Genomic DNA, 12,848 nt, shown 5'->3' with positions numbered 1-12,848 from the left:
TGACTATAATATCCTTTGCGCTTTAAAACTGCATTAGTATAATGTAGTTATCAGGATAAAAAATTATCTGTGAAATGCATTAATACCAGTAACAAGTTGCGTAACTTTCCCGGTAAAAAGTTAAAATTGTGTGTCGGGCCATCTGTTATAAGATTTTATTTAATAATTTTTTATATTATTACAGAAAAGGCAAAGAGCTTAATTTTGAAGGTAGACATGAGCTTTACTTAAAAAACAAAATTGTGAATGCTAATAACGAGTAAAATCTTCATTAAGTCTGACTCCACTCGATAAATGATCCTCCTTTATCTTTCCTCCCCCTAGGTCTTTAACCACCAAAATTTAATAGCAACAATCCCCTAAATCCTCCTAGTACACAAATCTCCCTGCAAAATTTCAAAAATTGTCGACAAAAAACACAGAATATTTTAAGCTTGAAAATGGGTGAACAAAATCCAACCTCTCCATACAATAACATTCTTATATATAGAAAAATAAATTCCAACTTCTTTTGCATTTATCAACCTTTCAAGGTCCTCCCTGAATCCAAATATGTAAAAATTTTGACAGGTTATTTTCTGATCGATCGCTATACTTTCCCTCTGTTATATACAATATAACAGCCGGGAAAGTAATAATATATTCTAGTTTATAAGGTTATCTTGTAGAAACTCCGTGTATTAAAACTTCGAAGCTGGTTATAATTAAATCAAGCAAAGAATAAACAAGTTCTGAGAACTTAATCAAGCTTTTAAGTCATGCACTCATGAAACTATTAATATTTAATATCATTTTTTACTACAATTGACATAAATACATTTTTCAGTTGTGTTTTAGTTACAGAATTAATCGCATTTATGATTCGATCACGAAAATCGTTCACAAAATGAGGTCTTAAAACTTGGATCAACATTTTAAACATGCTTCTGTAGGAAAAGTCTAATAGGAACGTATTGAATAATTTGTATCAATTAAACTCTTTCTCATATATTATTTAGATTTATTTTTTGGCTGTTTTAACACGGGAAAGTATTGTATTCGTGTCAAATTTGGCCTTCCAGGATTATTGAAAATCTCGACGTTTTGCGCCTCCCTGAACCCAAAGTAGTCAAAAATAGGAAAAAATTCCATGTGCGGTGTGTTGACGTCTATTTCGTTTAATATCTTAAAGTGGGGTAAAGATTAGGAAACGAAACTTCTCACGATAACTTGTATGTAAGGAGCATTAATGCTTTGGAGTACAGAACCAGAAGAGGTAGAGTAAAGATGGTCATATGTCATATCTCGAGTGGGGTCCGAGTTAATGAAAATTTTACTCGTTATTGCATTCACAATATTTTAAAAAACTCATCTCTACTCTCAAAAGTATGTCTTTTTGTCCTTTTATAATAATTAATAATATAAAAGTTATTTTTAATAACATCTCGTAACAGATGGGCCACACATAATTTTGACTTTGAGCTAGCGTCAGAATATTTTTTTACACTTAAACAGCTTTTTAATGGATATTTTTATTATAATTAAACAAAATTATTCCTTTTTAGCTTTTGTTATTATTTTAATTCGTATTTCGCAGTATAATTGAAAAATATCGGAGTTTCTGGTCCTCTTAATCTGTTCGATCGTCGGGAATATCGAGAAAAAACACTTGCTTGCTGTTTTTTTTTGTTTTTTATCTTGGATAGAATCTATGTAATATCGCATTTATGTGTTTGAGTTCAAAATTTCCAAAGTTACAACATGGTTCTAACCTTGGAAATTTTGAACTCAAACACATCGCTCAATTAATTTTAATTATTTTTTTATAACCCGGTATAATAAACAGGACATTCTATAACTTTTAACATTCTATAATTTGAAGTAAATATATCATTATAGGCATTATATTTCATCTAAAGCTCGTATCTGTGAATCGTAAATACGTGATTTTCACTTTAAACAATAGTGAAATCACAAAATCATGACACTTTCAAACTCGAAATTATCTGAAACGATTTTCAATAATAAATAAATAAATAAATAACAGAACTTGTAGCGTTGTATATGTCATAGAGTATAATATACAGAGACAAAACTCTCCATTTAATTAGAAATTACTTCTTGTGCCGCTGTTGTTGAGCGAGAGCTACTAAGCTATTACTAGAAATCCCTGTCATCCATCGATTACAGCGCCGCGAAACTAGGTCATATACGTAACATCACGTTAGATTCTGAATACTCAAGACACAGAAACAAACGAGTTTCTTGATTATCCGAAAGGCATCTGTTTCCGTCAAGTTCGGATAATCGAGTTTCCTCTGTAATTCTTATTGGATCCTTTGGTTTAGCTCCATATTCCATTAAATTTCAATTTCAGAGCTGAAATATGATGGTTTTGAGCATTAAACAGATTTTACCATTATTTTTCCTCGTAAATATTTTACATAGAACAAATTCTTGTAATCATTTGCTTTAAGATACACGAGAAAAATAAAATGAATATAAATCCCATTTCTCTGTGGTTAATATCATGATATGTTTAATAAATTAATAAAGTTTAATTTAATTTTTTAATCAAAAATAAACAAAATTTATCAAATTTTCTTAAAACAAAGTTAAAATTAAATTAATAAAGAAGAAAATAAAGGAGTCCAGAGGTTAAAACCTAATTTATTTATCGAAATATTTAAATTTAAAATAAATTTCTTATTAACTTTTACTTTCTACAATGAAATGATTTTAATATAGAAATAAATTAGCACAGAAAATATCGTAAATATTTCTGATAGAAGAAATAAAAGTTTTAATAATCTTCCTTCTGATTCAGTGAAGATTATATACAAGAATCAACATTCAATCTGTGACCGGATGCTAGATGAAGTCTTTTCACCAGTCAAATATAATAAAAATCTACTCTGATTGCCATTTAAGCTTGTCTCTAATAAGCTTCAATGCAAAGGTGAGATCAATGCCACTCGATACGATTGAGAGCAAAGGTCAAAGGTTCAATATGTTTCGATATTAAACGTTACACCTTTAACCTTTCGATAACGGAGTAACTTTTGATTTACTTTTTATATTGGGTAGTTCTCAGAATTTATGGATGCCATTACTACAAACTGTAGAGTTTCTGTAATAAAAATATTTTTTGAAAATTTTCAGCTAATTTTGGCTCCTAAGACATTATTAAAGGTTCTTCTCATACACACTAAATACACAAAACTTCTCTAGAAATTAATTTAATCGTATTTAAATATTTAAAACCAAGTTTAAGTCCAGATATTGATTTTCCCATATATACAGGTTAACTTAAAAGTCACTAAGATATTTTTTTAGGAGAATGAATCATCTACAGCAGTTCGAAGTATTAAATATCAACACTCAGTTCGATCTTTTTGAATATATCCTGTATAATATTGTATCCTGTACAATTAAATTACCCTAATTCAACGTTGTCTAGAGATATTTAGTGATCCAAATGCAACCAAATCTGTGGTGACTTTTCAAAACTTAAAAATTGTAATTTATCGAGGACATATTACAAATTTGGCAGCTCTAAAAGACGTTATCTCACTGTATGTGCGAAGTATCACAGAGGATCAATTACGAAGGTGTACGATGAATATGCTGTTCATCGAACATCTTCAGAATAGGATCTCATTGAGTACTATCTCCTGCATTGCTAAGGTTCCAATATAGAGCTAGTGTCTTACATAAATAAAATGTTTATTGCTTGCAGCACCGAAAAATGTTACAGTGGTGATATTTGGTACTACATTTTTTATTAACGAAAATGTCTTCTGCATGATCTGAGATGTCACTTTATGGGATTTGGTTGTGTCTGGATTGTTAAATATCTCTTTACACAGTGTTGAATAGGTATATAATATGTGTAATATATTATTTAACAATTCGAACGTAATGGTTACTTTGTTATATAATATTTTCAAAATTGTAAAATATAACAACGCTATTTTGTTAAGTATTAATATTAAGTATTCAAAGTATTATTTGTTATCCATGTATGTATACAATTATACACAGAAAAGGCCTTCTAAAAGTATTTCTGGATCCGTCACCAATACTACGAGTAATATTGTAATTAAAAAATTAAATTTTCAAATTTAAATTTGAAAAATTTCAATTAAGTATTACCAAATTTTAAATTTACGTGTAAAATGTGTTGCTAAGTGATTAAATTAAGTACAAACGAATAAAATCCGTTTCAATTTAGGAAGTTATTAAATAGTACTTAAATGTTGAAACATAGTTTGTAAGAAATATATTTAAGTCTGTTTTCCTTAATAATTTCGCTTTAAAAGCATAAAATAAGTAATAATTAGGGCTTCTAGAGTATAAGATAGTTCTTTGCAGCACTATCTTATATTCTAAACCGCTGGTTTCAATCTATTTTGACTCATTGTCTACTTGAAAAATTATACAAATGTTGTATTATGTTTTATTGTTATTTAAATATTAAGCAATCAGTCAAGGCCTCGCCTTTCTGAAACCCAAATATACATTATTAAGTAAGTAAACTGGTGTTAAAATATTGCGGTTTATTTTTCTTAATAGACAAGAAATACAATGAAATTTGTAACGATATATGTTTAAGGCCTAAATGAATGTAAGGCCCGAACTAATACGATAGAGGCTGATAATAACGAAGAGAATATGCTCTACATGAATAAAGTAGCGCGATAGTGAAACCTTTATATGGTTTAATGTCACTCGAAAATCACTCATCCGAAGATATGTGCGAATGAAAAGGATTAAGAGATAAAGAAGACGAAAGAAAATATTTCCTGAAGCGAGTTACAAAACAACCTGGAATAGAGAAGCGAAGTATTGCAGTCAAATAATGATTTATCTAATTTTTTACGTGTTATTGATCAGAATGTGTACACTTATTTCTTAGTATATAAAACTTATAGAATAAACTTTGGAAATAATATTTGAAATTGATAATTTATATCAAAAACAGAAATCGTTCGTTTCATTTCTGGAGTATTGATTTATATGTCTGAGTTTTCGGTGGTATCACCACTAAATCATAGAGTTGTAGGGCACGAATTTGTTCACCCTTTTTGAAGCTTAATAACTCCTGTGCTTTTTGTCGAAATTTTCTGAAATTTTGCACAGAGGTTTGTAATTAGGGGGATTGATGCTGTTAAATTTTAGAGGTTAAAGATCGACGGAGTGGAGAGATAGAGAGGGTCATGTGTCCGACCCCACTCGAGACGTATCTCGAGTGGGGTCGGACTTAATGATTTTACTTATTGGCTATCTACCGACAAGACAACTTACGTAAGTCGTTGGTGGATTTTTAATCAAGAAAACACATCGTACATCGAAGCGATCTCTTATGACTGATTGCCGTATTACGAGTCATATATGTCGTAGCTACACGCTGAAATATGTCACTTGTGAGAAGTGCCTAGCCATCTTGAAGCGATAGCACATCCTGTAATAGACATTTGTTTCAGAATCTGTCTAGTTTTTCTAGTCATTTCTTGAAATGATAACCTGGTTCCTGCAGATGTAGAAACGCATGTATAATTCGGCATCAGTCTAATAAAACTAAGCAATTTGTTTAATGTCTAATAACTTAGCACATGGAGTAAAACAAAAGAGTTGAATGTTTCTGCAATTCTGTAACTTGCAACATGCAGGTTCTCGATGGTAATTTTTACATATTTCAATTTTTTTTTAATTTTTGGTTCTTTTTGTCCTATGGGAACTAAGGAAACAATTATGCAGTTCGGTTTTTAGTCATGATGTACTTATTCATGTGGCATTTGTATAAAACATGCAATACAACATGCGGATCTTATGTTGTTTTATATCATATCAGGCTACATTAGAAGCCGTAAAAGATCCTCAGAATTTCCCATTTCTGGTATAGATATGTCAAAATTAACTTATTTAAAAGGTATATGTGATAATATTTGAAGAGTCAGCTAAAGAGGGACTGTTTTAAACGCGTCTTGATCAATGTTGAACAGTGCTGCAGTATTTTCGTCTACATTACATTGTGTCTAAAAAACGTATAAGAATTAAAACACGGTTCCAAAGCGACTAAAGATATAGTTTCTTTATTTAAATGAATACATATGGAGTCGTGGAGTCGTGGTCGGTGTTGGTGACTTTTCAAGTGAGGCTAGAAGTGACATTTTACGGTAGCAGTGTGGAAAGTAATTGAATATGGTGTATCAGAAAGTTCACGAATACACAAATATTCTAAGAATAAGTTTAATAAGGTGTTTATTGCAAATGGCGGGGATAGAGTCTAACCCCGGGCCTTTGGCTAGATCTCCTCAGGAGATTGATCGTGCAGATATGCAAAGTAAGAGACGTGGAAGACCCCGGAAAGGTAGCGCGAAAGTCTTAGAGAGAGGAGATGAGTTATCAAATCTGAAGAATGGTGAACAAGAACAAATTGTAGAAACCCCTTCTAAAACTAAAAGTGGGATAGTGAGAGACTCAAATATTCAAGACTACTTTGTATCGGCAGCGGAAAAAGAAGAATGTGAAACGGAAGAGACTCAATACACTTTAAAAGGAATATACGAGTTGATTCAGGAAAAGTTTGTACAGCTAAAATCAGATTTAAGTACGATAAAAGCAGAAGTAACATCACTAAAGAAAGAGAATAGAGAATTGAGAGAGGATTTGGATAAAGCCGTCCAGAGAGTGATCGCCCTCGACCAGATAGTTAAGTCTGGCAAACAACTGCAAGGTAAGCTGGAGTTTCAAATTGATTCTTTGAGAAACGAGAAGGTAAAGAACAATATTATAGTCCTGAACTTCCCGTTCAAGACAAACGATCTCACGGATGAAATTAATTATTATATTAAGAACGACCTAGGATTACCTGACTGTTTGCCTGATGGTGTGGTCAGTGTGTCAGATGGAGAAGATAAATCTATTGTGAAAATTTTATTAAGTTCTAGCTATGAGAGAAACTCGATTTTGCGAGAGTTTTGGAAAAAGAGGTCAAAGTTATCCGGTACAGGAAAGGGAAAGTTTCTATTTATAGCAGATCTATGCAAGAGATCCAGGATCAGAAGGAAAAAATTAACTTTAATGATAAGTCAGGAAAAAGCTAAGGGTCATAAAATAAAGGTTAGAGACGATTATTTCATAAAAGATGGTAATATTTTTACGTATGATTTAAATCTGGAAGAAGTAATTCAGATTAAATATTTTTTATGAGTCGCCAGACGGTTGATATAGAGAGATGTGAGCAGGAGAGGTTGGAATTAGATGTTAATATAGCTCACTCCATTGTTTATGCAGACGATATTGTGATAATCGCCCCCACTGCTGCCGCTCTACGGAGGAAAATTCAGCAAACAACTTTATATTTTAATAAATTAAAATTGAATATTAATCCGAAGAAATCGGCTATCATGGTGTTTAGAAATGGTTCTAGGATTTCAAAGAGAAATCATTACGTTCAGAATCGAGAAAGAACTGGGTAAGTCAACTGACTAAAATAATTAATAATTTTGGATTCTCGATGGGGCCGATTATACACCTTTCGGAGATTAGTGAAGAATTATGTAGACAGCTTACTAGAAGCGTAATGGAGAATTCATTGGTACTGGACGCGGAGGATATCCGGTCACGAAAGATGCCGAATTCATATAATATAATACTGGACTACCCAAATATCAATAATTATAAGTTACTTAATCTCCCCTTTGGTGTTAGGAGGTTCTTCGCCCAGCTTCGCCTAAATAATGATGTAATAATGATTGAAAACAAGATTTATATCTATTCTAAAAGTGAATGGCCGAGGTGTCGTGAAAATTTCTCTAAATTTCATCTGGTCTGTGGATGCGGAAAAGCAATAGTCCTAAGACAAAGTTTCGATTTAAAATTTTTTAAATGAGTGCTCCTCGGAAAAAGAAATGTATTTTTTCTTTCCATGTGGCTAAGTTAAAATCTATTTATAATTTGTATAATTTTGTTAAAAATTTGTAACTATATAATTGCTAGTTAAAGTGTGTAGAACAAACTCCCCTTGTAACAGGCATAGGCCTAATACAAATAAAGATGGATTGGATTGGATTGGATTGGAAAAAAAAATGAATACATAAAATTATTACAATGACCAATGTCATACATAAGTTGAAAAACAGATAGAGGATTGCCGTAGCGCCAATTTGGAGATGAAATTTTAGGATTAGGATTAGGAAATATTAAGTTCTAATTCGATCGAACGAAAAATTGTAAGTCTTCAAAACTACCAAATGTTTTAAATTAAATAAAAGCTGACATTATAAGTTAATATTAAAATTTAATATAACTTGTTATTAGAATCCTTCCCTACTTATTTATATTTAGATAAGTTTTTTCGGCGTTATTGCAAAATATTTCAGTAATTTAGCAAAATGAGTACAAAATTTGAGGTATTGATCACCAAAAAGTAAAATTTAAATGATAAAAAATGTAACTAAATAACAATAAATGCGCACAGAACAGAATAGCTTACTTGCATAATGAATCTGACGAAGGACATGTAACACACACATACATTGGATTCGTTGGACTTGGATGAAAGGATTGTTCATGAGGAGTCTTAGTAACATCCCGTTGTGATTCTAATTGTTGTTTACCTTCCGCTTTATTTTTTATATACGTTTATTCCTAGTATGCGTGGAAGATTTGGGAGCTTCGTTTCTCGTTGACCAATTGCTCACTTGTCAGATACTCAATACAGATTCAGTTGTAAATTTTCTTTGAACAAGACTAAGTGCCATAATCTCCATATCAACAGCTAAAAGAAAGAGAATGCTGTATTTATTGAGTTTTTATTTATATAGAGAAAAAACATCTTATACAATGCGGTCGTAAAGTCCATTTGCAGATTAACACGCCCGTTTGGCTGGACCGAATGCTGACTCCATTACTTTCTTTTAGAACACTATATTTTATATTCAGTAGTGCTTTATATTATTATACAGAGCTTTATTTATTTTAGCTCTTTCTATGTAATTCGACGTATGACGAAGTAATAACGCCTGTGACGTTATTACTTCGTTCTTGAAAGCTCCTCCCGTTTCCTCCGCTCAATGCGGGAGAGCTTTACGATCGCACTGTAAAAGAATTCTGTAAAACCACAATAATATTTAATTGGATATGCGAGAAAGATTTTCTGAAAAATTTATATCTGCCATTTTAAGAAAAAAGAAAAAAATTATAATTTGATAAGACCTTATTCCCGTAATGCAATATCTGTTACATGTGAAATGAAACGAATACGATTTTTTTCAACTTAAACAAGATTACGAGAGAATCAATAAAGAAGCCGACACAAAACTGGCGTTGAACAAAACGTTAAAAATTTATCTGAAAACGCATAAATTTATTCATGAAATTTAATCTTAATGGAGAATCTATACATCAAGTGAAACTCGAAATTTCAATAAATAATGAGTATTATTCGGAACTTTTAGATAATTATCAAGTACAGTTAGACTTATTTATTGTATTAATTTACACGTAGGCAAACCGTATATAAATAATTTATTTGGCTTTCTAAGGACTAAATATAAACATATTTTACCACTTAGTAAAGTAATTCCCCACTTACTGAACTGCTGAATTATATATGTATGACGACTGTCGACAGCCAAGGCGATAAATGCGCTATCCTATTGCTTTGGGTGTTCACAAAGTGATTGGGTAAGCGAGTATGGTAGTAATAAGTATGAAAATTTTTGAGTCGAACTGCACTCCTGATCGACTCGGGAATTTTTATGGGTGGGTGAATTGACCCGATTATGTCAGGCACTGTCCCTCACCGCCTGATCAAATTCAATTTGGTCGGACTAATAATAGGGAATGTTAAAAGACCCTCTTTTGTCTTTATCCACAACCAAAGATGAAGCGGCAAAGTTGGAAATTGACCAATAATATTCGCGTACTTAAATTGATATACATGGTAATTGACTAACTTCAAATTCTCGATTGAGAATACAGTCATTAGTACCAGCAAGGCGGAGAGTCCAATATACTGTATAAATATAAATACGCCTATTATATTTACAGAATTTAATTTGTATTTAGACTTTTTCTATCCTCATATTCTTTTTTATCTTAAAATTTAGAGTTGTATTGTTTTTAACAATACAATACAATAATTAACTTGTTTGCAATAAAATACATAACTTTCTTTTCTCCCTGTGGACACTAAGACATACGTTTTAGCAAGCCCATTATGAATTAGGCCAGACCCACAATGGGCGGTCGGGTGGTGAGGAATCCGACATATCCGGACGGACCACTTCTCAAAAAATCTAGAGCTTTTTCGACCGTCCAGATTCGATTCCGAGTCTTCCATAGAAGTAGGCTGCCCCCTTAACCGCTCGGCCATCCAGCCATAAATACAACACAGCTGATAAAAAGGCGCAAATAGTATTAAATTTGGTTAAATGAAAACACATTAATGGCCATTAAAGAAAAAATAATTTATTTTAGCTAAGTATATAAATTTTAGATTAATATTAAGGATTTAATTCTATTTAATTTTTAGATCCATGCCTTCAATTCCTCTCTTGTTTTTCTTTTGTAAAGATATATTCTCTTGAGCCACCAGATCCATGTTTATCTTTCTAGTATATCTCTGCCATTGTTGTAAACATCTTCTACAGGCTTCAAGTATTGGTTTAGTATTTGGAAGACAAATTGCTAATTTCTCATAAATAGGTATGCATATGTATTTAAGAAATTTTATTTGATCTTCTGGTATTCTATCCTGTGAATCTCTATCCATCATTGAATTCGGATGTATTCCAATTTCCTTTTCTTTATCACCCTGATTGTAAAATTCTGCATATATTTGCTTTACAATTGCAACGACAGTAGTCCATGGCTTACACACTCCAGATAAATCACATCCAGCCATCATGATTTTCTTCAAACATGTCCTATTATCTAAGTTAGACCAAATATCTGGTATTTTAAAATCTTTACTCTTGATAATATTCGTTAGGTTTCTTTTATTGTGATGAAATGATGCAAAGTCAGTTGACAGAATCAAAGATTCGATGCTACTTAAAACAAATTTATAATCCAAAGTAGATAAATCGCATAAAACGTTATTTTGATCTTCTTGAAGAATGAATATTGTCGTATCGAAGTGATGACGCTCTAAAATTGATTTTGTATACAAAATGGCGAATGGGGATTTAGTCACAGAATGGTAAGAGTTATTAAATCCTCTATGATCTATATCATGACATATGCATGCAATAATCATGGCTTTCATTTCGATAATTGAAAAAATATTCCTGTTACCTTTAATCATTAAATACATACAATGAGTCACATTGAAAGCATGAAAGATGTTATGATACGGAATCTGACGATAGCATTTTATAACAGTAATTATAAAATTGCAAAGTTTTGCTAATGGATAATTATTTATCCCTAACAATTGGTCACATAAATAGATAAACAATTTAGGTATTTCTTGAATTGATATATCGATATATTTAAAATGAATAGTGTCGATATCTCTTGGAATTACTTCTAAACTAGGATTTTTTAGAATTGTCTTTACAATTGAATTATTCTTTTGAATGTGATAATGTAGCATTTCTGATGATATACTTAAGCAATTAGTTTTCTGTTTATTTAAATCATAAAGATATTCTAGATGCAATAAAAAAGAACAGTAAGGTGCCATACACCTCACTATAGTTTCATGTTGATCGTTGAAAGGAGGATGAAAAAATTTCAAACCTTGAAGGACTCCAAACAATTTTTTAGAAGAGATGATTGGATAACAAATGATGTTTTTAACTTCACATCCAATCATTTTCAATACCTCATTAGAATATCTACTTTCTTTAGTGCAGTCTACAATATTAAGTAATTTTCCAGATGAGGCACAAGTGCCACAAAAGCCTTTACCCATTTGACAAGAAATCTTCGACTTAACGATTACATCACCTAAATCAAAATATTTTGCAACCAATTCGTTTGTTTTTTCTTTAAATATAAACAAATTAACACGATCAGCCGAAAGAAACGATTTAATTCTCATAAGAATTTTCGGTATAATGACTGTAGTCTGGTTTTTGTCAATCGTCAATAATCTTAATTGTGGGAAGAATTCTTTTGGCATGCAATTATTGCAACGTTCCAAAGAATCGCCACATAAAGAAAAACAAGCCATTAGAGAATCAGAAATAAACTTGACAATATCATATTCATTTTTACTAAATATACCATTTCTTCTATATATTTTAATAACCATATTGTAATGGGGATAATTCGATGTTATATCTATTTTCATTGAATTCTTACTATAAGTAAGCACTGTTTTTGCTTTAGACGTTAACGTAATGTTATCTGATGATAATTCTTTGCATAATTCAATCGTTAAATCATCCGATTTTAATATTTCTTGAAGAACGAAACAGAATTCTGATAAAACCATTTTCTTGTCTCCATTTTGTATATAACAGTATAAGTCTCTGCATAAAGATGAAGAATTGAAATATTCGTTGGTAGTATCACTTTTTGGTTCTCCTATCATGATATTTAACCATTGCTGCACAGTTTTTAAACTAATGTTCCTTTCAACGTAAGTCTCGAATAATTCTTCATGATGGAGGAGGAAATTCATTATCGCATCACTCAAAATATCATCTTTGACGTGACTGTTATGTCTTAGCCAATTAATTATTTCACGAACGGTTAAAGTATTTGCACAACTGTAACGAGATTTGTGAGGCATTTTTGCTCAATTCTTCATTCTAACGGATGTTCCACATATTAAAATATTATGTCATTGTCACGAAAACAAAACAAATTATAATAGTTAATAATTATTGTTAATTTAATTAACAATT

At 31.2% G+C, this 12,848-nt stretch overlaps 1 protein-coding gene across 1 annotated transcript; it reads right to left on the bottom strand.

The window, feature by feature from the left end:
• Positions 1-10,454: 10,454 nt before the first annotated feature.
• On the bottom strand, positions 10,455-12,848 carry LOC136988434 (cAMP and cAMP-inhibited cGMP 3',5'-cyclic phosphodiesterase 10A-like). The gene has a single exon (XM_067286276.1). It carries the CDS (start codon positions 12,731-12,733, stop codon positions 10,508-10,510), a length of 2,226 nt encoding a protein of 741 aa, XP_067142377.1. The 5' UTR covers positions 12,734-12,848; the 3' UTR covers positions 10,455-10,507.

Source organism: Centruroides vittatus, unplaced genomic scaffold (genome assembly GCF_030686945.1).
Source record: "Centruroides vittatus isolate TY-2023 unplaced genomic scaffold, ASM3068694v2 scaffold_3315, whole genome shotgun sequence".
Taxonomy (NCBI): Eukaryota; Metazoa; Arthropoda; class Arachnida; order Scorpiones; family Buthidae; genus Centruroides; species Centruroides vittatus.
This window is presented reverse-complemented; position numbering and strand designations above follow the sequence as displayed.

Bases quoted from the DNA above. Each gene is read 5' to 3' on its own strand.
- LOC136988434 (XM_067286276.1), bottom strand. From the start codon at position 12,733: ATGCCTCACAAATCTCGTTACAGTTGTGCAAATACTTTAACCGTTCGT.